The sequence below is a fragment of the Mytilus trossulus genome, chromosome 3 (genome assembly GCF_036588685.1).
Source record: "Mytilus trossulus isolate FHL-02 chromosome 3, PNRI_Mtr1.1.1.hap1, whole genome shotgun sequence".
In the NCBI taxonomy this organism is placed as follows: domain Eukaryota; kingdom Metazoa; phylum Mollusca; class Bivalvia; order Mytilida; family Mytilidae; genus Mytilus; species Mytilus trossulus.
In genome coordinates this window covers 32,742,593-32,768,717 of record NC_086375.1, presented here as the reverse complement: position 1 = coordinate 32,768,717, position 26,125 = coordinate 32,742,593, and the positions used below count along the sequence as shown (strand labels likewise).

At 32.6% G+C, this 26,125-nt stretch overlaps 2 protein-coding genes across 2 annotated transcripts in view; one reads left to right on the top strand and one right to left on the bottom strand.

Moving 5' to 3' along the window:
- Positions 1 to 14,890, bottom strand: part of LOC134711277 (uncharacterized) — a 35,642-nt gene extending 20,752 nt beyond the window's left edge. The window contains exons 1-9 of the mRNA XM_063571800.1: positions 14,788 to 14,890; positions 14,448 to 14,506; positions 13,174 to 13,335; positions 8,452 to 11,771; positions 7,448 to 7,680; positions 6,835 to 6,886; positions 3,156 to 5,674; positions 2,195 to 2,397; positions 1,474 to 1,672 (exon numbers count right to left, since the gene is read on the bottom strand). Of these exons, the coding sequence (XP_063427870.1) occupies positions 1,474 to 1,672; positions 2,195 to 2,397; positions 3,156 to 5,674; positions 6,835 to 6,886; positions 7,448 to 7,680; positions 8,452 to 11,771; positions 13,174 to 13,335; positions 14,448 to 14,506; positions 14,788 to 14,865 (6,825 nt within the window). The 5' untranslated portion in view covers positions 14,866 to 14,890. The remainder of the gene's footprint in view (positions 1 to 1,473; positions 1,673 to 2,194; positions 2,398 to 3,155; positions 5,675 to 6,834; positions 6,887 to 7,447; positions 7,681 to 8,451; positions 11,772 to 13,173; positions 13,336 to 14,447; positions 14,507 to 14,787) is intronic.
- A 3,063-nt stretch (positions 14,891 to 17,953) lies between these two features.
- LOC134711275 (large ribosomal subunit protein mL37-like) lies at positions 17,954 to 24,105 on the top strand. Its single transcript, XM_063571799.1, has 2 exons — positions 17,954 to 18,124; positions 22,921 to 24,105. The coding sequence occupies exons 1-2, from the start codon at positions 17,998 to 18,000 to the stop codon at positions 24,063 to 24,065; spliced, it is 1,272 nt and encodes a 423-aa protein (XP_063427869.1). The 5' UTR covers positions 17,954 to 17,997; the 3' UTR covers positions 24,066 to 24,105.
- The last annotated feature ends 2,020 nt before the right edge of the window (positions 24,106 to 26,125 follow it).

Sequence of the window (26,125 nt, the reverse complement as noted above, 5' to 3'; positions counted from 1 at the left end):
TTACATTTTCCTGACAATTTATATTTGTGTTCTTTTTCTACTTGAGAAAGTTGCAAAAATAAGTTGGTTTAAATTAACATTAATATTGTTGAATATAAATCCATAAGACACCATGCACTTATAACACTATTATATGTTTAATGTTCAGTGATCCATGAAATCAAGGTCAAAAAGAAATTTTGCATATCATTTCAATTTTTAAAATAAACAAATATTGCTTGGGCTTGAAAGGAAATGGTATAAAAAGTGAGGATTTTAATGACCATTTGAAACCCATATATTTTCTAAACAAAATAATAAAGTAGGAGAGATGTCAAAGTGTGAGTTATCTATCAAATTTAACATTAAATTTAAATCCAAAACCTGTATAAACAATATTATACTGCAATCAGTTATTTTACTATACAGATAAAGCTATACGTATAAACGTTAGCTTTATACGTCAATGACCCCAACTTACCTATAAGCCCCGCCTCCTTATTGTATTTCATCAACAACATCACGTCACGACCATGACAACGTAAAGTAACAATGGTCAAACTTTTATGAGTTTAAACTTTTATGTCTGCAAATTGGTTATTTATATATCATGATTATCAAATGTTATTAATTAAGTTCATTTTCCCTTTCTAATTCCTTAATATGTCAATGTTTTACCGCCTGGACTACGCTCATAGGGAAATACCCCAAAATGGTACCCCAAGAGGGAAATTCCAAACACTTTTTTTGACAATTTTTTAACATAGTTTTTTCATTTTTAAATATTTTTTTTCGATTTCAGTATAAAGACAATATACGTATAGTGTCTTGAAATATGAAATTTATTTGTATTCGGCACGAAACGGGAAAATGCTCGGTAGAACCTCGCATTTTCCCGTTTCTAAGCCTCATACAAATAAATTTCATATTTCAAGACACTATACGTATATTGTCTAAGTATATAAATTCAGAAAGTTGTAATAAAAAAACAAAAAAATAATAATTTGTGTAGATGACATATGCTGCATTTCACACTGTTTGATTATCATGAATATGATTTTGCCATAATAAAAGTAATATGAACACAAAAACTGCTATAAATGTATTCAGGTTGTTCCAAAATATAAATGGAGTATGTTTTCATGGGACACATATGATGCCCTCTCTTGTATATAAAGTTATAAAGGGGCATAACTCCAGAACAGAAATAATGAGGTAAGTTTCATAGTGGAGGCAAACTAAAGTTATAAAATGGATACCAGTTTCGAGTTGTACAGAAGGACAAAGGAAACCTTCATGTTAATCTTTCGAGTTCACAAGCACAAAGCTCAAATTTTTGAATATTTTAGTTGGATTCTGCTGACTTGTAGAGAAAAATTATACAAGCCAATGCCTTAGGACTTGTGGTTAAGTGTGAAGACTACAAAGGCAAACCTTAATGCCCCCTCCACTACGACAGGGGCATAAAGTAATGAGCCATTCCTATTATCTTACCTTAAAATTAAACTTTCTAACAGAATTTCCCAGGTAAGACACATAAATCTCATCTCCAACAATTTGTATACCAGACACCTGCTGTTGAGGACCTGTAAATCTTTTATAATCAACCTTTGTTTCTCTGCAATCTTCTTTTGACAAACTTGATCTTACAGCTGCTTTCAGTGATGCCAATAAATTAGGGTTTAGTTTGAACCTACAGTAATGGAAAAAAGTACTAATATTGAAATTTTATTTAACAATTTTATCACCTTCTTATGCAAGATTAATTGAAAATGTGATTGGGAAATGCAAAGCAGCATTTATAAATATCACAGAATTACATCATCTTTTTTTACAAAATTTTCTCTTGTCCAAAATATGCATAAAATATTTGCCACTAGTAAGCAACTGTAATGCTGGCTAAAATGTAATGCAATTTTCATGCAATCATACTTAAAAACGATAACAAGAAATGAAATCTTTTTTTGTTTAATATGTATGTGCTATTTTATAACTGAAATGTTAAAAATGTTCATTTCCATCAATCCCTCCAAAAAGTGTTATTTGTTGGAAAAGTCAAAAATTTGATATTTTCAAAAAGTGGTACTTTTCACTTAGTTTTTTTAACACTAGCATCATCCTTATACACTTAAATATCTTCTACTAATTTACTAAACATCAACATCATTGTACTGTATATGACATTTTGTAGTATATATCAAAATGTTGTAAATACCTTTCAGAAAATCTATCTTTAAATTGTGCTCGACTGTCGTCTGATTCAGTTTCCAACTGTACTTCTTCTAGTAACCTGTGTGGAATGACTTCTGACCCCTTATCATGTGATCTTAGATCTTCTGACTTCTTGTCAAAGGACATGCTATCATCTTTATTGTCAGATATAATTTCTACATCAGAATTTCTGGATTTCTGACCACTCTAAAATGATTAAAATGCAAATATTGTTTGATTTTATCTAAAATGAAAGATAACATTAAATATCACTGTTTTAATATCTTATAGTATTCTTATAAAAGGCTTTACGAGATACTCAAAATATAATCAAGGGATATGATAAATTGGCCTTAGGATTTAAATCAATTTCATACATCCTCTTTACAATTTTTTTTATAACACATTCTCTTTAATTGCCATTGGCATAAATTCCAAAGATCTTTATACATTTTTATCTTTTCTAAAGGAATGCTTCATTCAACTATTTATGATGCTTGTATTTCCATACACAAGGTCCACATGCAAGTTATGGTTTGTTTTTCAAGACTTTTTTTAGCTGTTTTTTTTTTTTTTTTTTTAAATGATATGCATATCATGCATACAGGAGCCTGTAATTTAGTGGTTGTCGTTTGTTTAAATGTGTTACATATTTGTTTTTCATTCATTTTTTGACATAAATTAGGCTGTTTGTTTTCTTATTTGATTTGATTTCAATTGTCATTTCTAGGACTTTATAATAGCAGACTTTGTGGTATGGGCTTTGCTCATTGTTGAAGACCGTACAGTGACATTATAGTTGTTAATTTCTGTGTCATTTTGGTCTCTTGTGGAAAGTTGTCTCATTGGCAATAATACCACATTTTCTTTTTTATATGGAATTTATTTATAGGGTTGGACAGAGAAGTAAAATCATAACATGAGTCTCCTAAATTCGATATACAAACTTGGTGTAAAATTCTAACCTTAGGCCTGTGTCCATGCTTTGGAGGGACCTCTTCATCCTGAGAATTATAATCAGAGCTTGATTCTAAAATACAGCCTTCCTTTTGTTTACGAATTGAAGCTCTGTCTCTCTCTTTCTTTGTTTTCAGTCGTTTCTTGTAAGGAGATGAACACCTTCTCTCCTCTAATTTCTCAGGTCCAGGACTAACCACAGAACAATCAGCCACTTCCCTCTGTTCACCATCCGATACAGTAATCAAAAGTTCAGATACATCAGGCTTATTTTGTTTACAATATTGTCTGATTTTCTCCCCTAAAGAATTATTGCTTCCAATACTTTCAAAATTAGAATCATGGTCTTTAACTCCCGAATCACTTTTTTCATCTGTTTCCATTCGTATGTCTTCTTTATTTGAACGACTGGATCCAGTCGGTGGTTTGTTGAACAGTAATTGCAGTTTATTATACATGTCTTTGTTTTGATCTCCGTCTACCACTAAGAAAGACATACCATCATCTTTTCCTTTCCCTTTTCCAGATTTGAACTGTTTCAGCAGTTCTGCCTGATTCATTCCCTGCGATAGACTACCCATGTATTGAATATTTACTTTTTCTCTGTTATCATATATTTGTCTGATCACATCAGACTTTTCAGCATCACTACCCTTCCCATCATTCTTTGATGAACCCACATCACTTCCTTTAGACAAACTTGTATATTCTTCCATATTGGAGGATAGCCTTTCAACTTTAGGTTCCTCACCTAATTTCGTATTCCTTAATTCATCATTTCCTGAAAAAGTTTTGGGAGACATTTCAACCTCATGTTTATGTATTTTTTTCACTTCTTCCCTTCTTGGTGAATTAACTGGTGTATTTTGAGGAGATTTTGTCTGGTCAGTGTTCATTAGATTGCTCAGAGTTACAAATCCAAATGATTTTAAGTCAGTTGTCTGATTACTCTCAATATCCTTTTTTTCTTCCTCTATTTCAATTTGTTCAGCTTGTCTTTTACTAACTTTTTGGTCTTTGGTTGGAGTAGGTCGTAATGGAGACTGCAGATTCTTCACGGCATCATCGTCATCTTTTCTGTGTTTTAAGGCAACAGGGGACTGTGTTCCTAAAGGCTGTGTCCTTGAATGACTTTGAGATTCATCCCATTCAGGGGACTTGGAACGAGATGAACGATATTCAGAGTCAGCTTTTTCAGCAGCCAGCCAGGATTTCATATGCGGTTTTTCGGAATATTCAGCCTTCACAGATCGTTTAGGTGAATCGTTAATAACTATAATATCACCACCATGTTTCTGATCATCACTCATCATTATGACATCCTCAGATTGTCGCTCAGAACTTGGATTGTTTAATATTTTTTCACTATAAACTTGATCTCTGTCCAAATTTTTCTCTGAATTAAGAAGTTGTTTATCATAAGATGAATTCAATATTCTTTGTTGATCCAAAACTCTTTCATTTATAGATTTAGAAGAGGTAGTTGATAAATTTGTTTGTTTTTCAGTATCTGAGATTGGTTCTTGCAAGGAACTATACCTTGATGTCTTCTGCACATTTGAAGCAGACGACATATCAGCCCCTTCATAAAGTATATCTGAAACTTTTATCTGGGTGATATCTTTTGGTTGGTCTATTGTCTGCTGTTGTCCTGGTGACATTTGACTATGGGGAGATGAAAACTGAACAGAAGGCATACCAACATTTGACCCAATTCTGAGAGGTGAGATTGAGGCTCCTTGAAATTGAGAAGATTGAACTGATTGAATACTACGAGGGGGTAGCATCATGTGTTGTTGAGTTAAAACATTTGGTGGCATTTGTTGTGGTGAAATATTTGGTGGCATCTGTTGTGATGATACATTTAGTGGCATCTGTTGTGACGATACATGTAGTGGCATGTGTTGTGATGATACATTTAGTGGCATCTGTTGTGATGATACATTTAGTGGCATGTGTTGTGATGACACATTTGGTTGCATGTGTTGAAATGACACATTTGGTGGCATGTGTTGTAATGATATATTTGGTGGCATCTGTTGTGATGTAAGATATGATGACATATGTTGTGTTGATACATTGGATGACATTTGCTGCCTGATATCAGCTGCATTTAATGATCTCAACTGCTGTTGTGAGGCTTCGATCAAATTTGATGGAATATGTTGAAGTGAGGTGTGAGTTGAAATTGGCGGCAGATCTGAAGGTTGATTGTATGATAATGTAGAATCAAAGGCTCTTGGTCCATATGAAGGGATTTCATTTTTATCTTTTTCATTATTTTGTTGAATTGAGTTTAAAACTTGCAATCCTTTCAAAATATGTGGTTCTATTGGATTTCCAAACTGATATTCTGGCCCTGGCCTGGAACTATGACCTAGCCAGGAGTTCTCAGCAGACGACATAGGTACAACTCTACCACCAGATGTCATTCCAGAATCCTCTGTGGCAGATAATGGTGGAGTAGGTCTATCAGATATATCTGAATCATGTCTCGAATCTGGTCTTTTTTGTTTATCACGAGCTTCTGCAATAAGATTAATAAAATTTTGTATTTCTGTTAAATATATTTTTAAGATATTAAATATTTTAATACAATGCATCATTCATATTTCAATTATCTTTATTTTGTCATGCAATCAAACACGACTCCTTTACTCCTAGTCCACCATTTTCTCCTTAATCCACCATTTTCTACATTTGAAAATGCCTGTACCAAGTCAGGTATATGACAGTTCTTGTCCATTCATTTTTGATGCGTTTTGTTATTTTATTTTGCCATGTGATTATGGATTTTCTGAATTAATTTTCCTCTTAGTTCAGTATTTTTGTGATTTTACTTTTTACATGCAGAAGAAAAAAAAAAAAAAAAAAATCATGGGTGCATATGTCTAGTTTAAAACAATATGGATTTGTAGTAGATTTTTTTTGTATAGGGTACTGTACTGCTTTATTGATATTTAGGAGGAGAGGCTAGTAGATCTAGATATAGAGTCTGATGATGAAAAAATCAAAACCTTATCCTTGAACTTTGATGTGGTGCTTTTGATTCCATGTTGCATTATCATCAAGATATGCCAGTTATGGGATACGGTTTTCAGACTTTGTCATGCGACTTCCATCACCACGTGCCACAAATGTATGCATAGAAATTTCCAACACAAGTTGAGCAAACGGGTGAAAAAGTTTTATTTTATACTGCACAAAATCTTTGGGATATTTAAATCTAAAAGGATGGTTGCTCTCCCTCAGTCATATGGCAATCATGATTATGTACTTATGAAACATTAATTATTTCTATACTTCCCTACAGAATGACAATTATGAAAGTGCTGGAAACTTTTAATAGAGCAGGGATACAGACATGCTTTTTATCTGGTAAATGATGTCATAAAGGCGTGCGAAATTGACTATCTTTTTTGGTGAAAGACATGATTCCAGAAATGACCTATTGGTGAACATCTGATTTAAAACTAAAAAGATATAGCCCATCACCAAAAATGTTCCCCTTTCATATATCATATTAAAACTTATAAATTCTCATCACCAACATTTCTATTCGTTTCAAGTATTTTATTTTATTCAGTCTCCATTGAAATAAATAAATAAATTTATGAAAATGTTGTTATTTTAAATTTCAGCAGCAAAAATATTCAAATAAATGTGAAGTAATTATAAATAACTTACCTTGTAGAACATTGATTCTTTTTGATCTTAAGTTTTCTTCATCTTTTTTCAGCTGAAATATGTGAAATATTCTATAATATCTGTATACTTGTTGTGAGTTCATTACAATATTTCAGTAAAACAAAAAAAAATGCATGCATATCTTGTGCTAGAAATCTAACCAGTTACATTTGTGGTGTTGCACTTTATTATGTAAGTGCTGCTTTAATTTCATTAAACTAGAACAAAGAGAATTTGAATTTGGTTTATATACATTGTAGTTTGTTGCTGTATATCAAATATATTTTTTCGTTTCTTGTTCTGTACATAATTCATGCCTTTACTTTGTTGTTTTTAAAAGTGTTTTACATTTTTCATTTCAGAGCCTTTTATAGCTTGGTACATGTATCTGATGTGGATTTTGTCCATTGTAAAAAGGCTGTACAGTGACCTACAGTTGGTAAATTCTATTTCATTTGGTCTCTTGTGAAGAGTTGTTGCATTGTCAATCATACCAAGTTTTCTTATTTGATATTGCTTTGAAACTCTATGAAATTTATTTCACAATAATTTTATTGCAGAATATTTCCCTTTTTTTTAATGAAAACCAGACTTTAAAAATCTAAGAACAAACTTTTTGTTTCCTTTCTTTATAATTATTGAGCTCCTCTGTCGATTCTTCTATAAGTTTCCGTAACCTGGTAATATTCTGATCGACGTCCTGTAATTCCTGACGTATATCTTCCTCCTTAATACTGATATCATATACTGTATCAACCAAACTTTCTGCTGTAGAAGTCTCTGATGGTCGCCTCATTCTGATGTCTCGACTGATAGTAGATAAGCTCATGTCTGATGATGACATTACTGTAAAAAAATAAAGAAGAGTTAATATTTTAGCTATAACAAGTTCAAATATTTCTTGCAAAATTTTACAGGTTGTGCACTTTTTATATGTCTTAGACTTAATACTTTTGGCTGTGCACATTCTAAATATTGATTGTGTATACATAACCTATATACTTATCCAACAGTTTACCGGTAGCATGTTCATCTTCAGCGTAAAAGATAAGGGGTTTGATTTATGATTTATTGTTGATTGCTTAACATACATAATTTTCATATTATAAATTTAGTTTTCCTAATTGGCCTGTGTCATAATTTCAGAAAGTGATTATTAAAGTTGTAAAGCATTTGACATTAACATATTTTAACTACCAAATCTTAGTAATTTTTAACACTATGTATTTATTTAAAGATAACCAGTGAAGATACACATATCAAATATGCACAGAGGCCAAACATAAATTAAGAATATTTGATGTTGCCTACCTACCAACCTAAAAAACAGCCTGCTAGAAAAAATTTATGAAACAATTGGTTTTTTTTTAAGTTTCCTGCCCTTTTGTTGTAAAATATATAACTTGTGCTGTTGGCAAAAAAAGAAATGCAAGCTATCTACATGTACCAAACACTACAAGGCATGGGTTAGAAACATGAAATATATTTTTAAGAGTGGCCTGAAATTGATAAAATATTAATAGTGAGAACCATGACAAGCATCAATATTATGTTATCCCAACCAAATGCTACTTATGTGACCTCACATCTAAAATTCAACAATGACATGTAACATACCTTGAGGTTGAGTCAAATATCCAGACGAGGTAGACCAGGTTGTTACTGTTGTAGTGCTGGTTAATGCTACAGTCCCTACTGTACACAATGGTTCAGTCTTTGGTATCCCACTACTAAGCCAAGTAGATACAGAGGGAGCCACTAATATCTTTTCACCCACAGTTTCATGACCTGCTTGTGTATGATACGTCTGCTGACCTGATGAAACTGCATCAAACCATGAAGTCCCAGGCTGCATCATATCTGATTTTATCTGACTGTGTGGTAAAAGTTCCTTACTATTCCATGGAAGACTTCCTGACACAGTAACAGATGGTTCAAGTTGGTTAGTTTTATTCTGAGACGGGGAGGAGATAATATTACTATCACTACTGCCTCTATAACTTTCAAATCCCCCATCTGATAGTTTGTACGGAGAAACTGCAGTCTTTTCATCATTCTGTCTTCCACCGGAACTGAAATTTGTAACTGCGGATTTGATATGCTTGTATTCATCAGATTTTAATTGCAAATGGTCCAGTTTTTCAGGTTTTTCTGAAGATTTCTCCCTTGCTTGTTCTTTACGCCATAATTCTAATGGGTCAATTGATTTTACTGTTTCTAACTTGGTGTTTGTTTCTGGATTTGATCGTAGACTATCACTAAAATTAAAGTCTTTAGTTGCATGTAAACTTGACAAAGAGTTAGATCTACTACGGAAATTGCTAATGCTAGTTTTAATTGGCCCTAATACATCAGTTGATTTGGTCTGGTTGCTTTTTTCTCTATGATCTACATGAGCATCAGAAATGAAAGTGTTTTCTTGTGAATCGGTGATAAAAGGCATCTCTGTTTTAATTCTTTGTCTAAAGAAATCCTCTTGTGAATTCCTCGGAATATTGGCTGTGTGACCATGTGGACTTCTGACAGGAGAATCCCTTTGAACATCAGAATTGTGACCATGTGTCTTTGGACTACTGAACTGAGAATCTGTTAGGATATCAGCTCTGTGAGCATGTTTCTGTGGACTACTGACCTCAAAATCTCTCTGGATATCAGCTTTGCCTGTATTTGACTGTGGACTTCTGACTTGAGAATCCTTTGAAATATTTGTTTTGACAACATCTTTCTGAGGACTACTGACTCGTGATTCTCTTGAAATATCATCTCTGTCAGTATGTTTCTGTGGACTACTGACATTCTTAACTGGGCTTCCTGGACTACAAAATTTTTCTATGAAGTCTCGTTCTTCTTGGCTATACTGCGGTGATTGTGGACCACTAGATCTATTAGGGCTTTTCACCCCACTTGAAGGCTCCTTTTTAATTTCACTACTGGATAAAATCTTTGATTTCAGTCTATTCAATTCATTCATATTCTCAACATCTGAAAAGCCTGCTGTCGATTTTTCTCGCTCATTCAGAGATTTATCCAATAGTTCTAATTTATCAACACTGGAGGACAGTTGCAAACCTATTCCAGGAAATTCATCTGCACCTTCTATCTTAATATTAGACAATAGTAAATTTTGTTCCAGCTCATCAATATCCGGCTTGATATCAGCCTCAATTAGTTCAGCAATTTGAAGCTGGACTTCTGGTGATAACTCTTCCAAACCAAACTCTCCATAATGCTCAAGGTTATCATACAACCCTGACATCTGTAAGTTAAATCTCGGTAATGATAATCGGTTTTGTGATTTAGCGTATGTTCTCAAAAACTCAGCTAACTGTTGTCTTTCTTTACGAGACCTTGGTGAATTTACCATTTTAAGTAAGGATTCCCGGCTAGTAGATTCTACAGATGATCGTAATTTAGATGGTTCAGCTGAATCAAGAGTTTCTTTTACCTCTACATTTTTCTCTGGCATAGTCGTCTCATCCTCTTCCTTTTCATGTAGAGTCAGGCTTTCATTTAAAAGAGATTTACTAGTTTTGTCTTGTTGTGACTGACGAACTTCTAATTCAATCTCTTTTCTTATTTCATCAATATCTCTAGTTTTACTTGTTACTTTTGTCTTGCCTGCTTTAGATTTTGACTGACTAGTTGATTTTTTCTGTGAAGTTTTTTCAATCTGAGATTCATCAGGGCTTTCAATGCTATGTATATCTATAATTTTCCTAGGAATAGGACTAGGACTAACATCCTTCACTTTGTTATCAGAGGACCTGCTTGGGCTCTCTACTTTAGAAGCTGCTTTCTTGTTTTTGAACTTTGTAGTAGAACTTACAGGAGTTATTTCCTTGGCAGGACTGCTGGAAGTTGCAGAGATTTTTTCTTTTTTCAGAGTAGTGGATGAAATTTTATCACTCTTTTTGGATCGCATATCAAATGTTTTTAAAGGCACATCTAAGTCTGCATCATCAAGAACACCTTTGACATAACTTTTATTTATTTCAGCAAACTTAGCCAACTGTTTATTTATTTCTTCATTTTTCTCTACTTTCTTTCCTTTTTGCACATCCTTCTTTGCTTTTTCTCTTCTATCTCTAAGCTCTTTACATAATTTTTCTGCTCGTTCCAATACTGTATCACCTTCATCTGACCTTGGAGAAGTTTTACTACTACTTGCTTTTTTCTTCTTAACTTTTGCCTCTGTTTTTTTCTTAACCTCCTGTTTTCTGTCTTTGTCTTTGTCCACTGATGACCTTTTTGTTGACATTTCAATATCCGTTGTACTATCAGCCTCAACAACCGGAGACTCTAGCGATCGATTTTTACTATTTTTAGTTGTCCTCCCACCAACAGGCTGTTCTTTTTCTGGAATGTCACTACTTCTTTTCCTCCGTTTTGAAGTAATAAAATCCTGACTCACTTGAGGCTGTGACAAATATCCTGACGTTTCCTCGGATTCATCCTCAAACCTGACCGATTTTCTATTCTCATCTACATCAATTCTACGTTTATCAACATCCTGGTCCCGTTCTGGTCGTACATATTCATATCTATTGTACCTTTCCCGTCCAGAATATTGTTCATTTGACTCTTGGTGGCTTGGTCTTCTGTTTCTATTTTTATCCTGATATTGGAATTCCATGTCTTCAGGGGTCTGATTGGGGTGTTCCCAAGGATCTGGAGAAGTGGAATCCCACGGCTGTCTCCATTGATAAGGAAACATCTGCATCATTCCACTTTTATGCCAATAAGGGTTTTCCATGCTGTCTTGGTAATTATAACCTTTGTCATAGAACTGACCATGTCTGTTTCTGTAAGGTCTCCTGTTACCAAAGAACTGACCCCTAGTTGCAGGTTGGGAATATGACCTCTGGTGTCCTCTTGGGTCTCTGCCATAACTGGTTTCCATTCTGTCTGTTTCTGAATGAGGATCTTCATCTTTTTCACTGTAATAAATCAGAAGAATAGTGAATATGTTACATGAAGCTCAAGGTATATCTTAAAAGGGTGCAAAACTGTATGGATCAGGGCAATTTGGAGCTTGGCATATGAATGATTATATGATATACATGTAGTCCCATGTATACATAATATTTTGATGAAGGGTATTTGTTGACCATTATCTCTGACCATTCACATATCATTCGAATTAGTTGTTGCAGCGATATAGCCTTTTTATGCTAATTTGGCGAAAAGCAAACAACAATCATTCACATATAATTTACAACTGCATTTATTCATTCATATCTGGATTATAACATTTAATATATTGTTTTATACTATATGTTTAACCTTGAAATTTTGGATAATTTTATTTCAAATTCCAGTCTTTATTAATTTGTATCGATCATTTCCTTATTCTGTATTATTAATACAAAAACTTTTGTCATTATAACACTTACAATGTGTACAAATGTTTAACACTATTTTAACAGTAGAACAATAGTACAAGTGGCCTTGAAGTGGAAGTACTATCTTTTTTAAAAATTTCTTGAGTACATATATATCAAGTAAACCACGAATAAAGCATTGAAAAGAATACAAAGCACCTATAGGCCTTAATGTGACTGTCATGCACATAAGAGGTTTAACTAGGTTTAATCCACCATTTTCTTCATAAGGAAATGCCTGTATCAAATCAGGCTTAAGACTGTTGTTTTCTATTTGTTTTGTGTGTTTGAGCTTTTGATTTTGCCATTTGTTATGGGAAATTCTTTTATTAATTTCCCCTGCAGTTCAGTATTTTTGATATTTTACCTTTTTTGAATTTGTCAAAAATGGGACATAGATTAAATTTCCAATGAAAATTGGAATCAAATAAAATAAACTTTAATCTGAAGTAAGGTATTATGTGTGTAACCTTGACAAGCTTTTCTGCAGAATTACTCACATACAAGCATTTCATACTTGAGAAAACCTTTACTTAATAGACCACTTTCGATTTCATCCGTCACCGAAAAAAACTCATCAATTATGCATGCCTTTATGACGTGATTTACCAGATAGAGGAAATTGCTTTATCCCTGCACTATTAACATTCATCAAGCATCTTAGTGATTGTCATTGTGCAGGAGAAACTAGAAATAATGTTTGTTTTGTAAGTACAATGTACTTAATTACAATTCCCTAATGATAGCAATGCTGTTTGTCAATTTCATAATTTAATTTGCTGAACAATTCGTGCAACATAGCATTATAATTTCCAACTACTGGCTTAACATTGGAATGGAAGTGAGGATGCCCTTAAAGAGCATGAATGATGTTCACTTAAACCAGAGTTTTTGACAGAAATGCATCGAACTCAAAACTTGACCATTCCTATTGTATTCAAATATAGTACTGTCTTACCTAGAATGTAACCTGGATTGTATTTCTTGTGGATCTAAGGTTTCAATCTGCACTCTGCTTTCCTCTATTGCTTGTTTGTGTTTGTCTCCATTCAAATGTTTTCCATATTCTATCAGGTTTGGAGATATTGTAAAACACAAGGAACATTTGTGTACTGCACCCCTGTAAACAAAACACACATATTAGTATCTCATTTTCATTGCATAAGACATATTCTATATGCACCCTAATATATCATGAGCAAGGATTGAGAATCGTAGCAAGAATTCAGTAATTATATAACTTTTTTTTTTTATAAAAATGAAAATATAACAGAGTTGTGTCCCTTATAAATGCATTATATCAAGTGAACTTTGTCTCACGTTTAACCCAGTCATTTATTTTTTGAGTTATGAATATGCATCTTATATTTGCTTGATGTCAGCGACTCTTTTTTTGGAACAACATTGACAAATACGTGAGCAATCTAAGTTTCGAGTATTACAACAAAAATCTCTTTAATAAATTCCTGCAGATTTTCCTTAAAATCTTGGCTCTAGTTACCACAAAATGAAAATTTTCTTTAAATGCAATGAAATAATAAATTTGATTGCTGTAAATGAGGTTTCTTTTGTTATATACTGTAAATTCAGAAATTATTGCGAGGTTTTTATTATTGCGAATATTTCGACTGAGTTGTAAACGCAATAATTAAAACTCGCATTTTGTAATATTTTAACTGAATTAAGCATGACTTTTCTCAAAATCGTAAAAATTAAAATCGCATTCAAGTGTAAAATGACAAAATCGCAATAATAAATGCACGCAATAATTTCTGAATTTACAGTATATATGCACAAAAGTCACATCTTTTTTAAAATTTTTGCTGTATTGATATTATTGCGTTTCATACACAGGCCTACTGAACATGCAGTAGGGGTTTTGAACCTTAATACACTGGAAGAAAAGTGAGATTTGCTTTTCTGGTGTGTACAGTACATGTATATATGTATTTTATTTTCCCCATAAAACAACAACAAATTGAAAGATTTATCTATAGCAGCTACATTTGAAATAATTACTGTGGATTCATTTATTTTCGTGGATACCAATTTTCGTGGATTGAGGAAAACGTATAGGTTCGTGGATGTCTAATTTCGTGGTTTTGGACAAATCTATATACAAGCCTATAGAAAATTAGGTATTCGTTGAACATTTTTTTCATGGTTTGTCTGTCCCCACAAAATCCACGAAAATTGGTATCCAACGAATAATAATGAATCCACAGTACTCACTTTTTTCTTTGTTCAATTTTGATGTGGTGCATAAGTGACCATTCATGATCTTGTAATTCCTGGAAGAAAAATTAAAGGTTAAAGAAAATAATTATATATGAAACAAAGTTGTCATACCACAACAGAAAAAAATGCAATAACAGAATCAAATCAGTATCAATTGACAAATAGTCTATAGTACTTCAGTGTATATTTCACAATTGATACATGTACTGCTATGCAACACAGCATAATACAAGAGTATATATAATATTTGTATGTACGAGGCATATTTTGGTATGCAAAAAGCACTTGCATAAAAATTTGTGTTCATAATAGTACAACTGCAATTGACACCAACCTTTTCAGTGACATATGAAATCTTACATATGTCACATGACTGCTCTTCAGTGCTCTCTGTGTTTTCTGTTCCAGACATCTCAACCTAAAAACACGAAAATAAAATTATGGATTAAAAAAATGAAGATAAAAATTTGATTCTACGTGTATACAAAACTGTACATTAGTGCAGAAATCATCAACATGATCAAGGTCAACCTATGACGGGGGAATTAGGGGGTCTGTTACATGTTAACAACACCTCAATTTTGACAAAAACAGTTAACAACAGATGCAAAAAAAGCTGATAACAGTCAACACAGTGGGTTGAAAACAATTAACTGTTTAAGTTTATCTCGGATAACAGTTCTCTACACCTTGAAATATGCCAAAACCATTTAACATAAAAAGATATTGCCCGCCCCCCCTCATATATGTATATATAAAGTTCAAGAATTAAAATGATTTGATCAGGAACATTTATATTGATGGGATGTGACACTACCTAATTGTAGTGGATTTTATCGTTAGGTCATAACTAATAAAGATACGTTTGGGAAACAGGCATGTGTTCAATAGGGACTCGCTTTTATCCTATTAATAATTTCTGATAATCACAATAAAATGTCATTCAAACTAATTTTAGTGATGCCAGTGTATCCAACTTGTATTCTGTCATTTCAATGACTCCCAAATTTTCAAACCATTATAAAACACTTCACATCAAATGAATCAAGCTTAATTTTGCTAATTTTATATGAAAAAACATATTTTCTTTATGATAAAACTTGTATTTATTTAGGATTAGAGTTTACGTGGTTAATTTATTGAGCAGTTCAGATGGTTTGCAGTCAGACCCTACCAAAATTCATGAAGTCTCTGGGAGTCAGAGATTCTATCAATTTTATACTGAAAACCAATCAGATTCATTTCCTGTAAGATATATACTGTTCCCAGATTTGATATACATGATGATGATGGTGACATAGTCTGTAGAGTAATTATTTGTATATTCATCATCATGAATAACTTAGTTTTTAAGAAACAGTGTGTTCTTTTCTGTTCATACTGGGGATCATTGCATTATAAATACTACAATTATATAATGATTTATTTTCTTATAAAATTTTAATTAACAAAAATCAAACAAATCATTTACAACCAACTATATTGTTTATTACAGCTTATTTCCTAATGCATGTTAAGCAAAACTTTGGTTGGCTTGCTTGCTTTGTTTGTATAATTGTTTATACAAGCTTTGTAAATAAGATTGACATCTTTAAACAATATATATAGGCAAAGTTTAACCTGTATATATAATATTTGAATTTAATTGGGTGTTATCCTAATGATTGTACAATATAAAAACAAAGCAAGCAAGCTAACTAAAGTCTTGCTCTACATGCTTTAGGAAATTAGCTGAAACTCAGTTCAAATCATTGTATCTTGTTTAGATGTTTGTTGTAGTGTAAGGATTAGTCTGCTCAGCAACTTGTGACTTGTTTGGCATTATAAATTATCTTGTATCTTAAAGTCATAAGAAACGAGTGACCGGTGAACAATAATGTTCTTCCAATTCTTGAATCAATGCATACAAACATCATAAACTTAGTCTTCTGTGCTCGAATTTATCATTTTTTTCGTGTAAATTTCGTATAATTGTCAATTTTTTTTCAATCGGTCAGTGTTGTTGTGAAAATATGGCAGGTAATTAAAGTTCGTGTTTTGAAGCCGAAGTTTAACGATTGTCACCTGTTTGTCAACAATTGACGAAAAATAAACAAAAAAGCATGGGAAATGAGCACGTGTTTAACATGTAAATTCAGATAATAGTTTATTTTTAGGACATCCATGCGTATTGTGGTCACCGGATTTTTACGAGATGGGTCACACTGAGGTCACCTTGCATACGGAAAATATGTCGGGGGAATTGCTTGCTGGAAGGAAGCTATTCAAATAAAGTAAACTTCTTCTAAACATGAATAAATTAAAGAATTTTCTTCAGAAAAAGGTATATGTACATAAGTTTTATAATGAAAACTATCCATTGAGTTATAAAAATCATATGCATTATTTTTTTTTGATTTGAGGTTTCTTATGACTTTAAGTTGAATCTGGATCTGTTTGCACCCATTCACATTTGCACCCAATCACTTTGGCACCCTACATGTTTGCACCCAAAGTCTGTTCGCACCCTACACACATGACACATTCACACCCATTTTTTTATTGGTTTTGTGTTCAATGACTTTGTTTCGGCAAGTGTATTCCTATAAGTATAATTTGTTGTCATTGTGTCAAAATAAAGTGAGACAACGTTTTGTTTGTGAGTTGAATAAATATTAATCATGATTTAAATAGTGTATAAACGTATTTACACTTTTGGTATCTAGCTGTATCTTGCCTCCAAATGACCTTAGATCGACTCCGAATCACCTTTTGACGTCAAGCAACAATCACTTTTAAATTGTAACGTCAAATATTTTAAATTATGATGTCAAAGTTTACGGGAACCTGTGTGATTTTACGTAATGGCGGACAAATTTGCATACAAGTGTAAATACGTCTATTGTTAACAAAAAAGCAAAAATCAGTTTCTAAATAAAGTGAGATTTTGGTTAAGTATTGGGTGCGAACTACGAGGTACAAACTTGTAGGGTGCGGAAGTGTATTGGGCGCAAACAGACCTGATACCTCTTAAGTTAATGTCGTTAAAAAGAGGATTATCCACAGTCTGGCACAGACATGATATTAATTGAAATGTTTTGTATAGATATTAAGGAGCCCCAAGTAGTTAGAAATGTGACAATTCAATACTAAAGTCTATAATTCCAAGGGGGAATTTTAAATGGTTGAAATCGATATAAACCTTGGAAGTCTCATTTATTCGTCTAAAAACCCTACAACACACAACTGTTTATCTTATTTTGGAATGTAAACAGGATAAAACATGAATGGTGATTATTTATGACAGGGACAATTTTACACAAAATTCAGCTCATTTATATGTGCAGACGAAGACAACTATCTTCCATAAACAGAGAACATTGATGCTCCGAACAGAAAAGAGACTGGAAAGACGATGCATATTTACTTTTTTTTTTCTGAAGTGCGAGTTTTACATTTTTTATCTTCGATACTTTTCTTGGTTTATCGTTTGCTCATGTAAACTTCCGGTTTCCGTAAAGCCTTGGGATAGACCATAGCTCTGATAACAACCCATTTTGGAACCATGAGGCTCACTAAAGAACTGTTTTATTATAAAATTAACAAAGTTAAATGGTTAAAGACTGTCTGGAAGACTAGGGGAAAATACAAAAATCCTCCCCTACAAGTGCCAGAAGCTATAGAAAAATTAGGTAGCATAAAAAAATATAATAGAAAAAAAATATTCATAGATATAAATTTATTTATAGTCCAACCACATATGTAAAACACAGACTTCTTTGCTGTTGCCTATGCTGTTAAAACAAAGAAAACACAATGAGACCTGTTTAAGAATTTCCAAGTCCGGCATAGCAATTTGTCAAAGTATGAGACGTAAAAGCAACTTTGTCACCCTGGATTTGTCCAAATAATTATGACTTCTAAACATATAGAATAACCATACATTGTCTCGAAATATCAACGTTATTTGTACAAGGCTTCAGAAACAGGTAGAGAGAAGGCTGTGCCTAGCATTTCTACCTGTTTCTAGCTGAGTACAAATAACATTGATATTTCGAGACAATGTATGGTTATTCTTTATATTTATATACTGCAACTCTGAAAACTTCTAAATGAAGTAATTTGGGTAAAAAACATCATTTCTTAATTTGGAGCGGACGACATTAAATTTCCGCAAACCTGTATGTTTTATTGACGTCATAAATAAAAACTAGACTCTACTGACCAGTGCTCGATAATTTAACATTGTTTTTGACTGTGTACATGATTCATGACCTTTTGTTTGATCATAGTTGACCTTATTTGAAATAAAAGAACCTGATTGGTTGTTTAATTCCTATCACGATGTCACCTTGGGGCATGCTTGATTCACATACTAAAAATAAGCCAAATTTGAATATAAATTGACCAGTTCTCGATAATGCATTAAAAACCTCAGAATAAAAATAAAATAAAAACTATGATGTCTACTTGATAAAATGAAAATTTTTCTGATAATTGACATTTAAATTTTACTGAAATGGTAATATATTCATAGAAATTCAGAGATTCTGAAATTTAACAAAATGTTTATTGTTTGAAAAACAAAAACTCGGTAAAAACATGTTCATAGGTCATTATTCCTTAGATTGTACACAAACATTGCAGTACCATGGCTCATCAGTGACAAATGAAACAACCAAACCGGAATATACATGAAAAGACAAGCAAGTTTACCCAAAATATATTGTTTACATAAAAATGGCGACGGGCAAGTGAAAATATGTAGGGGCTCTAGGGGAACAAAAAATGATGTTACAAATGCCTTAAATAGAATATAACTGTAGGAATCACATCATTTGAATTGTTAATGAATTTGCAATCGATCCATGTTATTTTTAACTACTAAATATTTAGTTAAAAGTTTTTTTTTAAACTTGAAACCAAGAGCGATTTTTTCAGCTTCGATTCACGACTGTCGATTCATCGTCTGCTATTAATTTCCATTTAAATTAAGATCATGCGAAATGTATATTTCCTGTAAAGCCCCTTTTCAGGTATAAATACAAAAAAAATTGAATCAAAAATGTTGTACTTTCATTAAAAAAATAATTTCTGTAGCGCATTATCGAGCACTGGTCGTTATCGAGCACTGGTCAGGGGAGTCTATACATAAACAAAATGTCAACGTTATAAACAAGGTGATATAGGGTCAGTGACTGTATATTACATATGAATATACGGTCAATGCAACTTGACTTTTCAAATAGCACAGCTGCAGTATACAGCCTATTATACTTAATGCTTTGATGCCTTACAGTGATTTAAAGCGTCAAAGAAAAAAGGATAAAAGTCTTTCAAAATGTCATAATTATTTGGAATTCTAAGTCACAAGTTCTAAATAGTCCATTTGCCAATTACCTATTTGATTCTTTTATTACACACCTTTTGAACAAATTGCTTCCCTTTGACAATCGTAGACTGGTTCCTCACCAGACAAAATCCAATGCAAAGAATGATGAATTAAAAGTGATGTATAGGCGGTAATAAACTAATTTTTCATGAAAATATTTTTTTATGTCAAAAGTATTTACCTTAACAACAAATTAATGTAATTAAAAGATTTGAAAACCTAACAGATTACTCACATTACGCACAGATAAATTTGCTCTTTCTGCTAGCTCTCCATTGTAAATAAAGATTATTGTCCCTCATAAGGAAGGCAACTAAATAAAAGGATCTCTAAGGCCACACTTTAAAATATTTTGGTTTGCCCAAACCCTACCCAAAGTTTGAGACAGTGGGTAGGTAGGTAGGCATTTTCTTTTTTTTTCAAAATAAAGAAATTGAAGTATCAGGTGTTTATTAGTCTTCATGCCTATTTGATTAAAAAAAAAACTTCTTCAAATCAGGACAATAAAAGAATTTGAGTAGGCATCTTTTTTCTGGGTAGGTAGCGTTTGGGCAAACAAACCTATTATTTATTATGGCCTAATTACAGAGTCAAGGACGGGAATTGGCAAATACCTTATTATACAACAACAAAACGATGGCAAACTTCGGGCTCAGTGCATGTTTATTTTAGGCATTGAAACTTGTTAATATTATCCCTTGTTGCTTTGGTCAGATAGTGTATGAAATGTGGGTAAAAATTAACAGATGCAGTGTGTCCAATGAAATGAATAGAGAGTATATATATATGAGAAATTTGCTTAAAGTATAATAAAAACATATAGTTTCTAAGGAGAGTAGCGGATTCACCCAAGGATTGTTGATTGGTTCAAAAGAATTATTCGTGCATCTTGTTTATTATTAGGCTTGCCTGTTTAATGGCTGAAATTTTCTCACTCCCAACTTCAATATAAAAATGAGTAAATGCAATATGACTGCCAATGCTATAACTATGTGCACCTGAGTTCAAATGATGAAGACAAAAAAATGAAATCAGCATTTAGCACAGATTCAAATCCTTTTTACCTTTAAATCAAAGCCTTACCTTTTCCTGTTTGCTTGGTTTTACACTAGTCACTTGACTTTTGGGGCCCTTTGTGAACCTAGACTAGATTTGTGTTGAAGGTCATACATTGACTCTTACAAATTGTGACTTGGATAGAAAGTTGTCTCATTGGCACTCATACTTAATTTTCATATCTATATGGCATGATGTGTATAAACTGGTACCTTCCTTACTATGAATTAAACACATTCATGATTAAGTACACTGTATTTGTATTTACTTTAATATACAACACTGTCATTTGACTGTTACAGATCTAGATGAATACAGATTTTGTTCTATATTTTCAGCAATATGAATATGACATGGCACATTTTTTTAACACTGATTGACTGATATTTGCCTAATATTACCTGTAAAGCCTGTGGCAAAATAACATTTTAAGGAAAAAGCTAATATTGTCTGTATGCAAAGTGTGTTGCATTGCATGCAGTCATTTCACTCCATTGCACATTTTTAATACTGATAGGCTGTTATTTGATCTTTGGTCAGGGTTTTGTCTCTTGGACATATTCCCCTATATTTCCATTCTCAATTTTATTCCCTGTTATTTTGCTTTATTTCTTGTGGCGAAATAACATTTTAAAGAAGATTCACATATTGACTGTAATTTCAAAAGGTGTTGTATTACATATGCATTAATTTCAGACTTCTGTCTTACTTCAAACATGCTATGTTACATGTACTTTCATTCATGTCTAGATCTCTTTTAAACAATTTGATACCACTTTCATTCCCTTCTTTGTTATGTCCTCACTCTATAATTGCCTAAATTGCAACTGTAAAAGTGGTGCTATATTGCAGTCTTGGGAATGTTTCAATCCTTCCTAAATTCGCCCTACAATTATTTTTGCTAGTTTTTCTCAAAATTTACATTGATGTATGACTTAATATTTGTCTAAATTGACATTGATAAGTTGTAAGATATGTGTGCTTGTAAAATCTTTTTTGTTATTTTTTATTTATATGGATCTTGTCTGTACACTAGCTTTGATTATTTGTAATATCTTCAATTTTTCACTTATTCTTACTACATTTGTATAAACTTCAAGATTATAATTATTTTTTTAAAACCGTTTTTTTTTCTAAAGTGAATATTGATTGGTTAAATATTTCTCATTGATGTCCTGCCATGGCTTTGTTTGAACTTGTTTGTTAGCTTTTTGGTCATGAATGTTTGTCTCAAATATTTAATTAACTGTGCATTTGTATTCAGATATCGCAGATCAAATTTATATATCATACGTTTTTTGATTGAGTTAAGTCTGCCTATTGATATTTTAATGTGTGTTTTTCTATGTTGTGATGTTATGCTATTGTTTCAGAAAAAGGGAGAAGGTTTGGATCCATTAAAACGTTTAATCCCGCTGCAAATGTTTGCACCTGTCCTAAGTCAGAAATCTGATGTACAGTAGTTGTCGTTTGTTTATGTAATATATACATGTTTCTCGTTTCTCATTTTGTTTATATAGATTAGACCGTTGGGTTTCCCGTTTGAATGGTTTTACACTAGTAATTTTGGGGCCCTTTATAGCTTGTTGTTCGGTGTGAGCCTAGGCTCAGTGTTGAAGGCCGTACTTTAGCCTATAATGGTTTACTTTTTAAATTGTTATTTGGATGGAGAGTTGTCTCATTGGCACTCACACCACATCTTCCTATATCTATTTTAAAATCTGTATGACACAACATGACCTACTCGTGCTACTGTTTTCCTATAATTTAAGTTTTTTTCAATTTGTTGGAAGAAAGCATATATATATACATTTGTCACACTTTTCTGAGGCACTCCATATAATAGAGACTTTATATTCAGATAAAAATGTGACAGTGTTAAGTTTTTAAATGTGAACACTTTTCATATCTCTCAGACCCATTGAAATTCAATGCTTAAAAGAACAGAATATATATGCTAAACATGACAATACAGGCTACTTTTTGAATTAAGAGTGCAACTATTACTTAAGGTCTAAAAAAAAATATTCTCTTTTATAGGTGTCAACATTGTTGATCCATTAGAGGAATTCAGGACTGATGTAAAAACAGAATGGAAGCCACCAGCTGATGATCCAAGGTTCTATGAGGAACCTAGCCCTACAGAGAATCCGCTGTATAAAGAAAATCCAGTTAAATGTTATAGCTATAACAGCAAATTTTTGCAAAATATTGACCAAGTTTGTGTCCTGACCAAGACACAGAATTTTGATGGGTTACCTCAAAATGTTTCCGACTTGGTAAACAAGATAGAAATACCCAACAAGGAAAAACTTTTGAAGCGTTATATAATGCATTCACAGGACTGGGTAAGCAAAAGGGTTAAACTCCCTAGAAGAATTGACAAGGAAAATCTTAAATTTAAATTTCCAAGAGAATATGGTATCCCTCCAAGTCAATCAATAGGCATATTCCTGACAGATCTTGTGAGGATGTGTCAAAGTACAGCAGCACAGTTCCCCAACGCTGTTCAGGGGAGACGACTCATTCATTCACCATTTATCAATACACATTATATGTTCAATGATGAGAAGATTTTGATACGAGGATCACCAAGCTACATGTTAGGATCAAATCAAGATTTACAGCCATTTGCTAGTCAAGAAATAATTGACAAATCTACTGAAATGGCTTTGCCAGATTTATATCCTGTCGAGCCAACAATTGATTTGATTAAAGAGCATTTCTATAATGATTCTACCTGCAATGGTTTTAAATTACCATATGCCTTTGGCAGGCCACATACTTTGTTCATGCAGAACAGTGATCACTGGAACAATGTTGACAGACAGTGTAGATCTCTCATGTTCTGCTTTGCATATGCCACAGCTAGGGCCAGAGAAAGATTCGGAGAAGATGTTGTGAAGTTGCCAGAACCTGTTAGCGTTCAGTGTGTAAACATGGATCAAACTACTCTGAACTTTACATGCTTTCAATTAAACACTTTAGACATAAATACAGAAGGAGGAGTCAAGAACTTTGTTTGGTTTGATACAGGTAACCAGATATTTAAGAAAATTATGCCACAGCCTTGGAAAGAAGATGAATATTTTCATAAAAAACGTTATGGAGAGTTTGAATCTACACCATTGGACAAGATGTTAGCACTAGTTTTAAATGGGTTACCAGAAACAGCAAATTTATAATTTATATTTTTAGATGGTATTAAAGAAGTATTTGTTTGAATTTATTGAAACTTGACTTGTATAAAAAATATATATATGTCGACATAAAGTCACAACTTTAAAAGCAATTACCTACACTGTGAATTAAAATTTAGAATCTACAGAGTAAGTAAGAACTTTTCTCATATACAAAAGATACTTATTGTGACTTTTTGTCTTTAATATCAACATGATAAATTTTGTGATTTTCTGTCCCATGACTTTTTGTGTTAGCTAAAAGTTTATATATTTTTGGATTACATGTAATACAATACTCACAAGATTAAATTAATAATCGTACATTACAGCACTGAATTTTTCAGTGTTTGCGACTTGTTGTAAATATTCACCCTTAAATACTGCAGTACATCTTGAAAATCAATCTGTTATTCATGTTATTAGTTAAAATCACCAGCAACATGAGAATTTAGTGTTAATACCCTTGCATTGACAGTCCTTCCATCCGCTCCATTTTGTTTCCGCACTCTAATTTAAGTTTGCATTATGCAAATTTTATGAAACTCACACAATGCTAAGAATCAATACTTACAGACAGGGTTCAAATTCAAATTTGAGCACTGAGTCATTTACAGTTCTAGAGTTATGCCCCTTTTGACAATTAAAGCATGAGCATGGGCATTCAGGTCATCTGATGGACATATTTTTTTTTTTAAACTATAGTTCTACTGACACACAACAAAATTCAAGGAAGCAATGTCCAAAGATGACAGAAAGCCTGTTAATTTTTTTTACTTCATTTCACTAATGAAACACATGAGTAATTGATTGATTGATTTATTCATGTTAAGTTTGAGTTTTAGTTGATATATTGCTTATAGTTTCAAACTTAACATTGACCAATGAACCATGAAAATAGGTCATGGTCAGATAGACATATATACCTTACAATCATTCAATACAACAAATTTATAACCTATTGCTAGAAAAAAAAAGACCAAATCACAAAGCACCTAGTAATAAACCCTGAAAATGAGGTCAATGACAAATAAAACTGAGACTGATCTGTAATTATAAAATATTTCCAAACACCAAACATAGTAGACCTACTGCATAAAGTATCAGAAAAAAGACCAAAACTCAAAAACTTATCTTGCAAGGCCTTACAAGGTAAGCACATACTAAATATAGGTATCCTTTTACTCACAATAAGAAAGAATAAACAATACAAAAAAAATCTTAACTTTTCACGTGTTCACTGAACCATGAAAATGAGGTCAAGGACAATAGTCATATTGAAGCCACCTGTTAACTATCCCTATTTAGCTTTTATTCAACATAAAATGATAAGATATCTTGCCATGAGCATGATGACCTGTTGTACAGGATGTTACTCTTACATTTTCTTTCTGGTCATCATTATTGTCTGCAAGCAGATTTTTAATTGGTTTTGCTTCTTTAAATAAATAATTTGGCTCCATATTTTAACAAGTGAAACTGCGAGCTACTGCTCACTGATGATACCCCTGCCGCAAGTGGATAATATTAATAGTGTAAAAATATGCAAGTGTTCGGTAAACAGGAAGTTGTCCAGTGATGAATCTGAAAACGCATCATACGGTATAGGTGACTTATATAAATCCTGAAACCAAATTTCAGAAATCCTTGTATTGTAGTTCCTTAGAAAAATGTGACGAAAATTTTCAACTTGGGTATCATGTGTAAAATCATACAAGTGTTTGGTAAACAGGAAGTTGTCAAGTGATCAATCTGAAAACGCATCACACAGTATAGCTAACTTAGATAAACCCTGGAACCAAATTTCAGAAATCCTTGTATTGTAGTTCCTGAGAAAAATGCGAAGCAATATTCATGGGAGGGAAGGACAGACAGGGGTAAAACAGTTTACCCCCCTTTTTTAAAGTGGGGGTATAAAAACCCATGGGCTGCCTAGGATATTGAAATGTGGTCATCCATGAACTTTCCTATCGGTAGGGGATCCAGAACTTTTTATAGGGGGTGCTGACTGACCTAATAGGGGGTCGCTCCAGTCATTCCCTATATAACCAATCAAATTTTCCCCA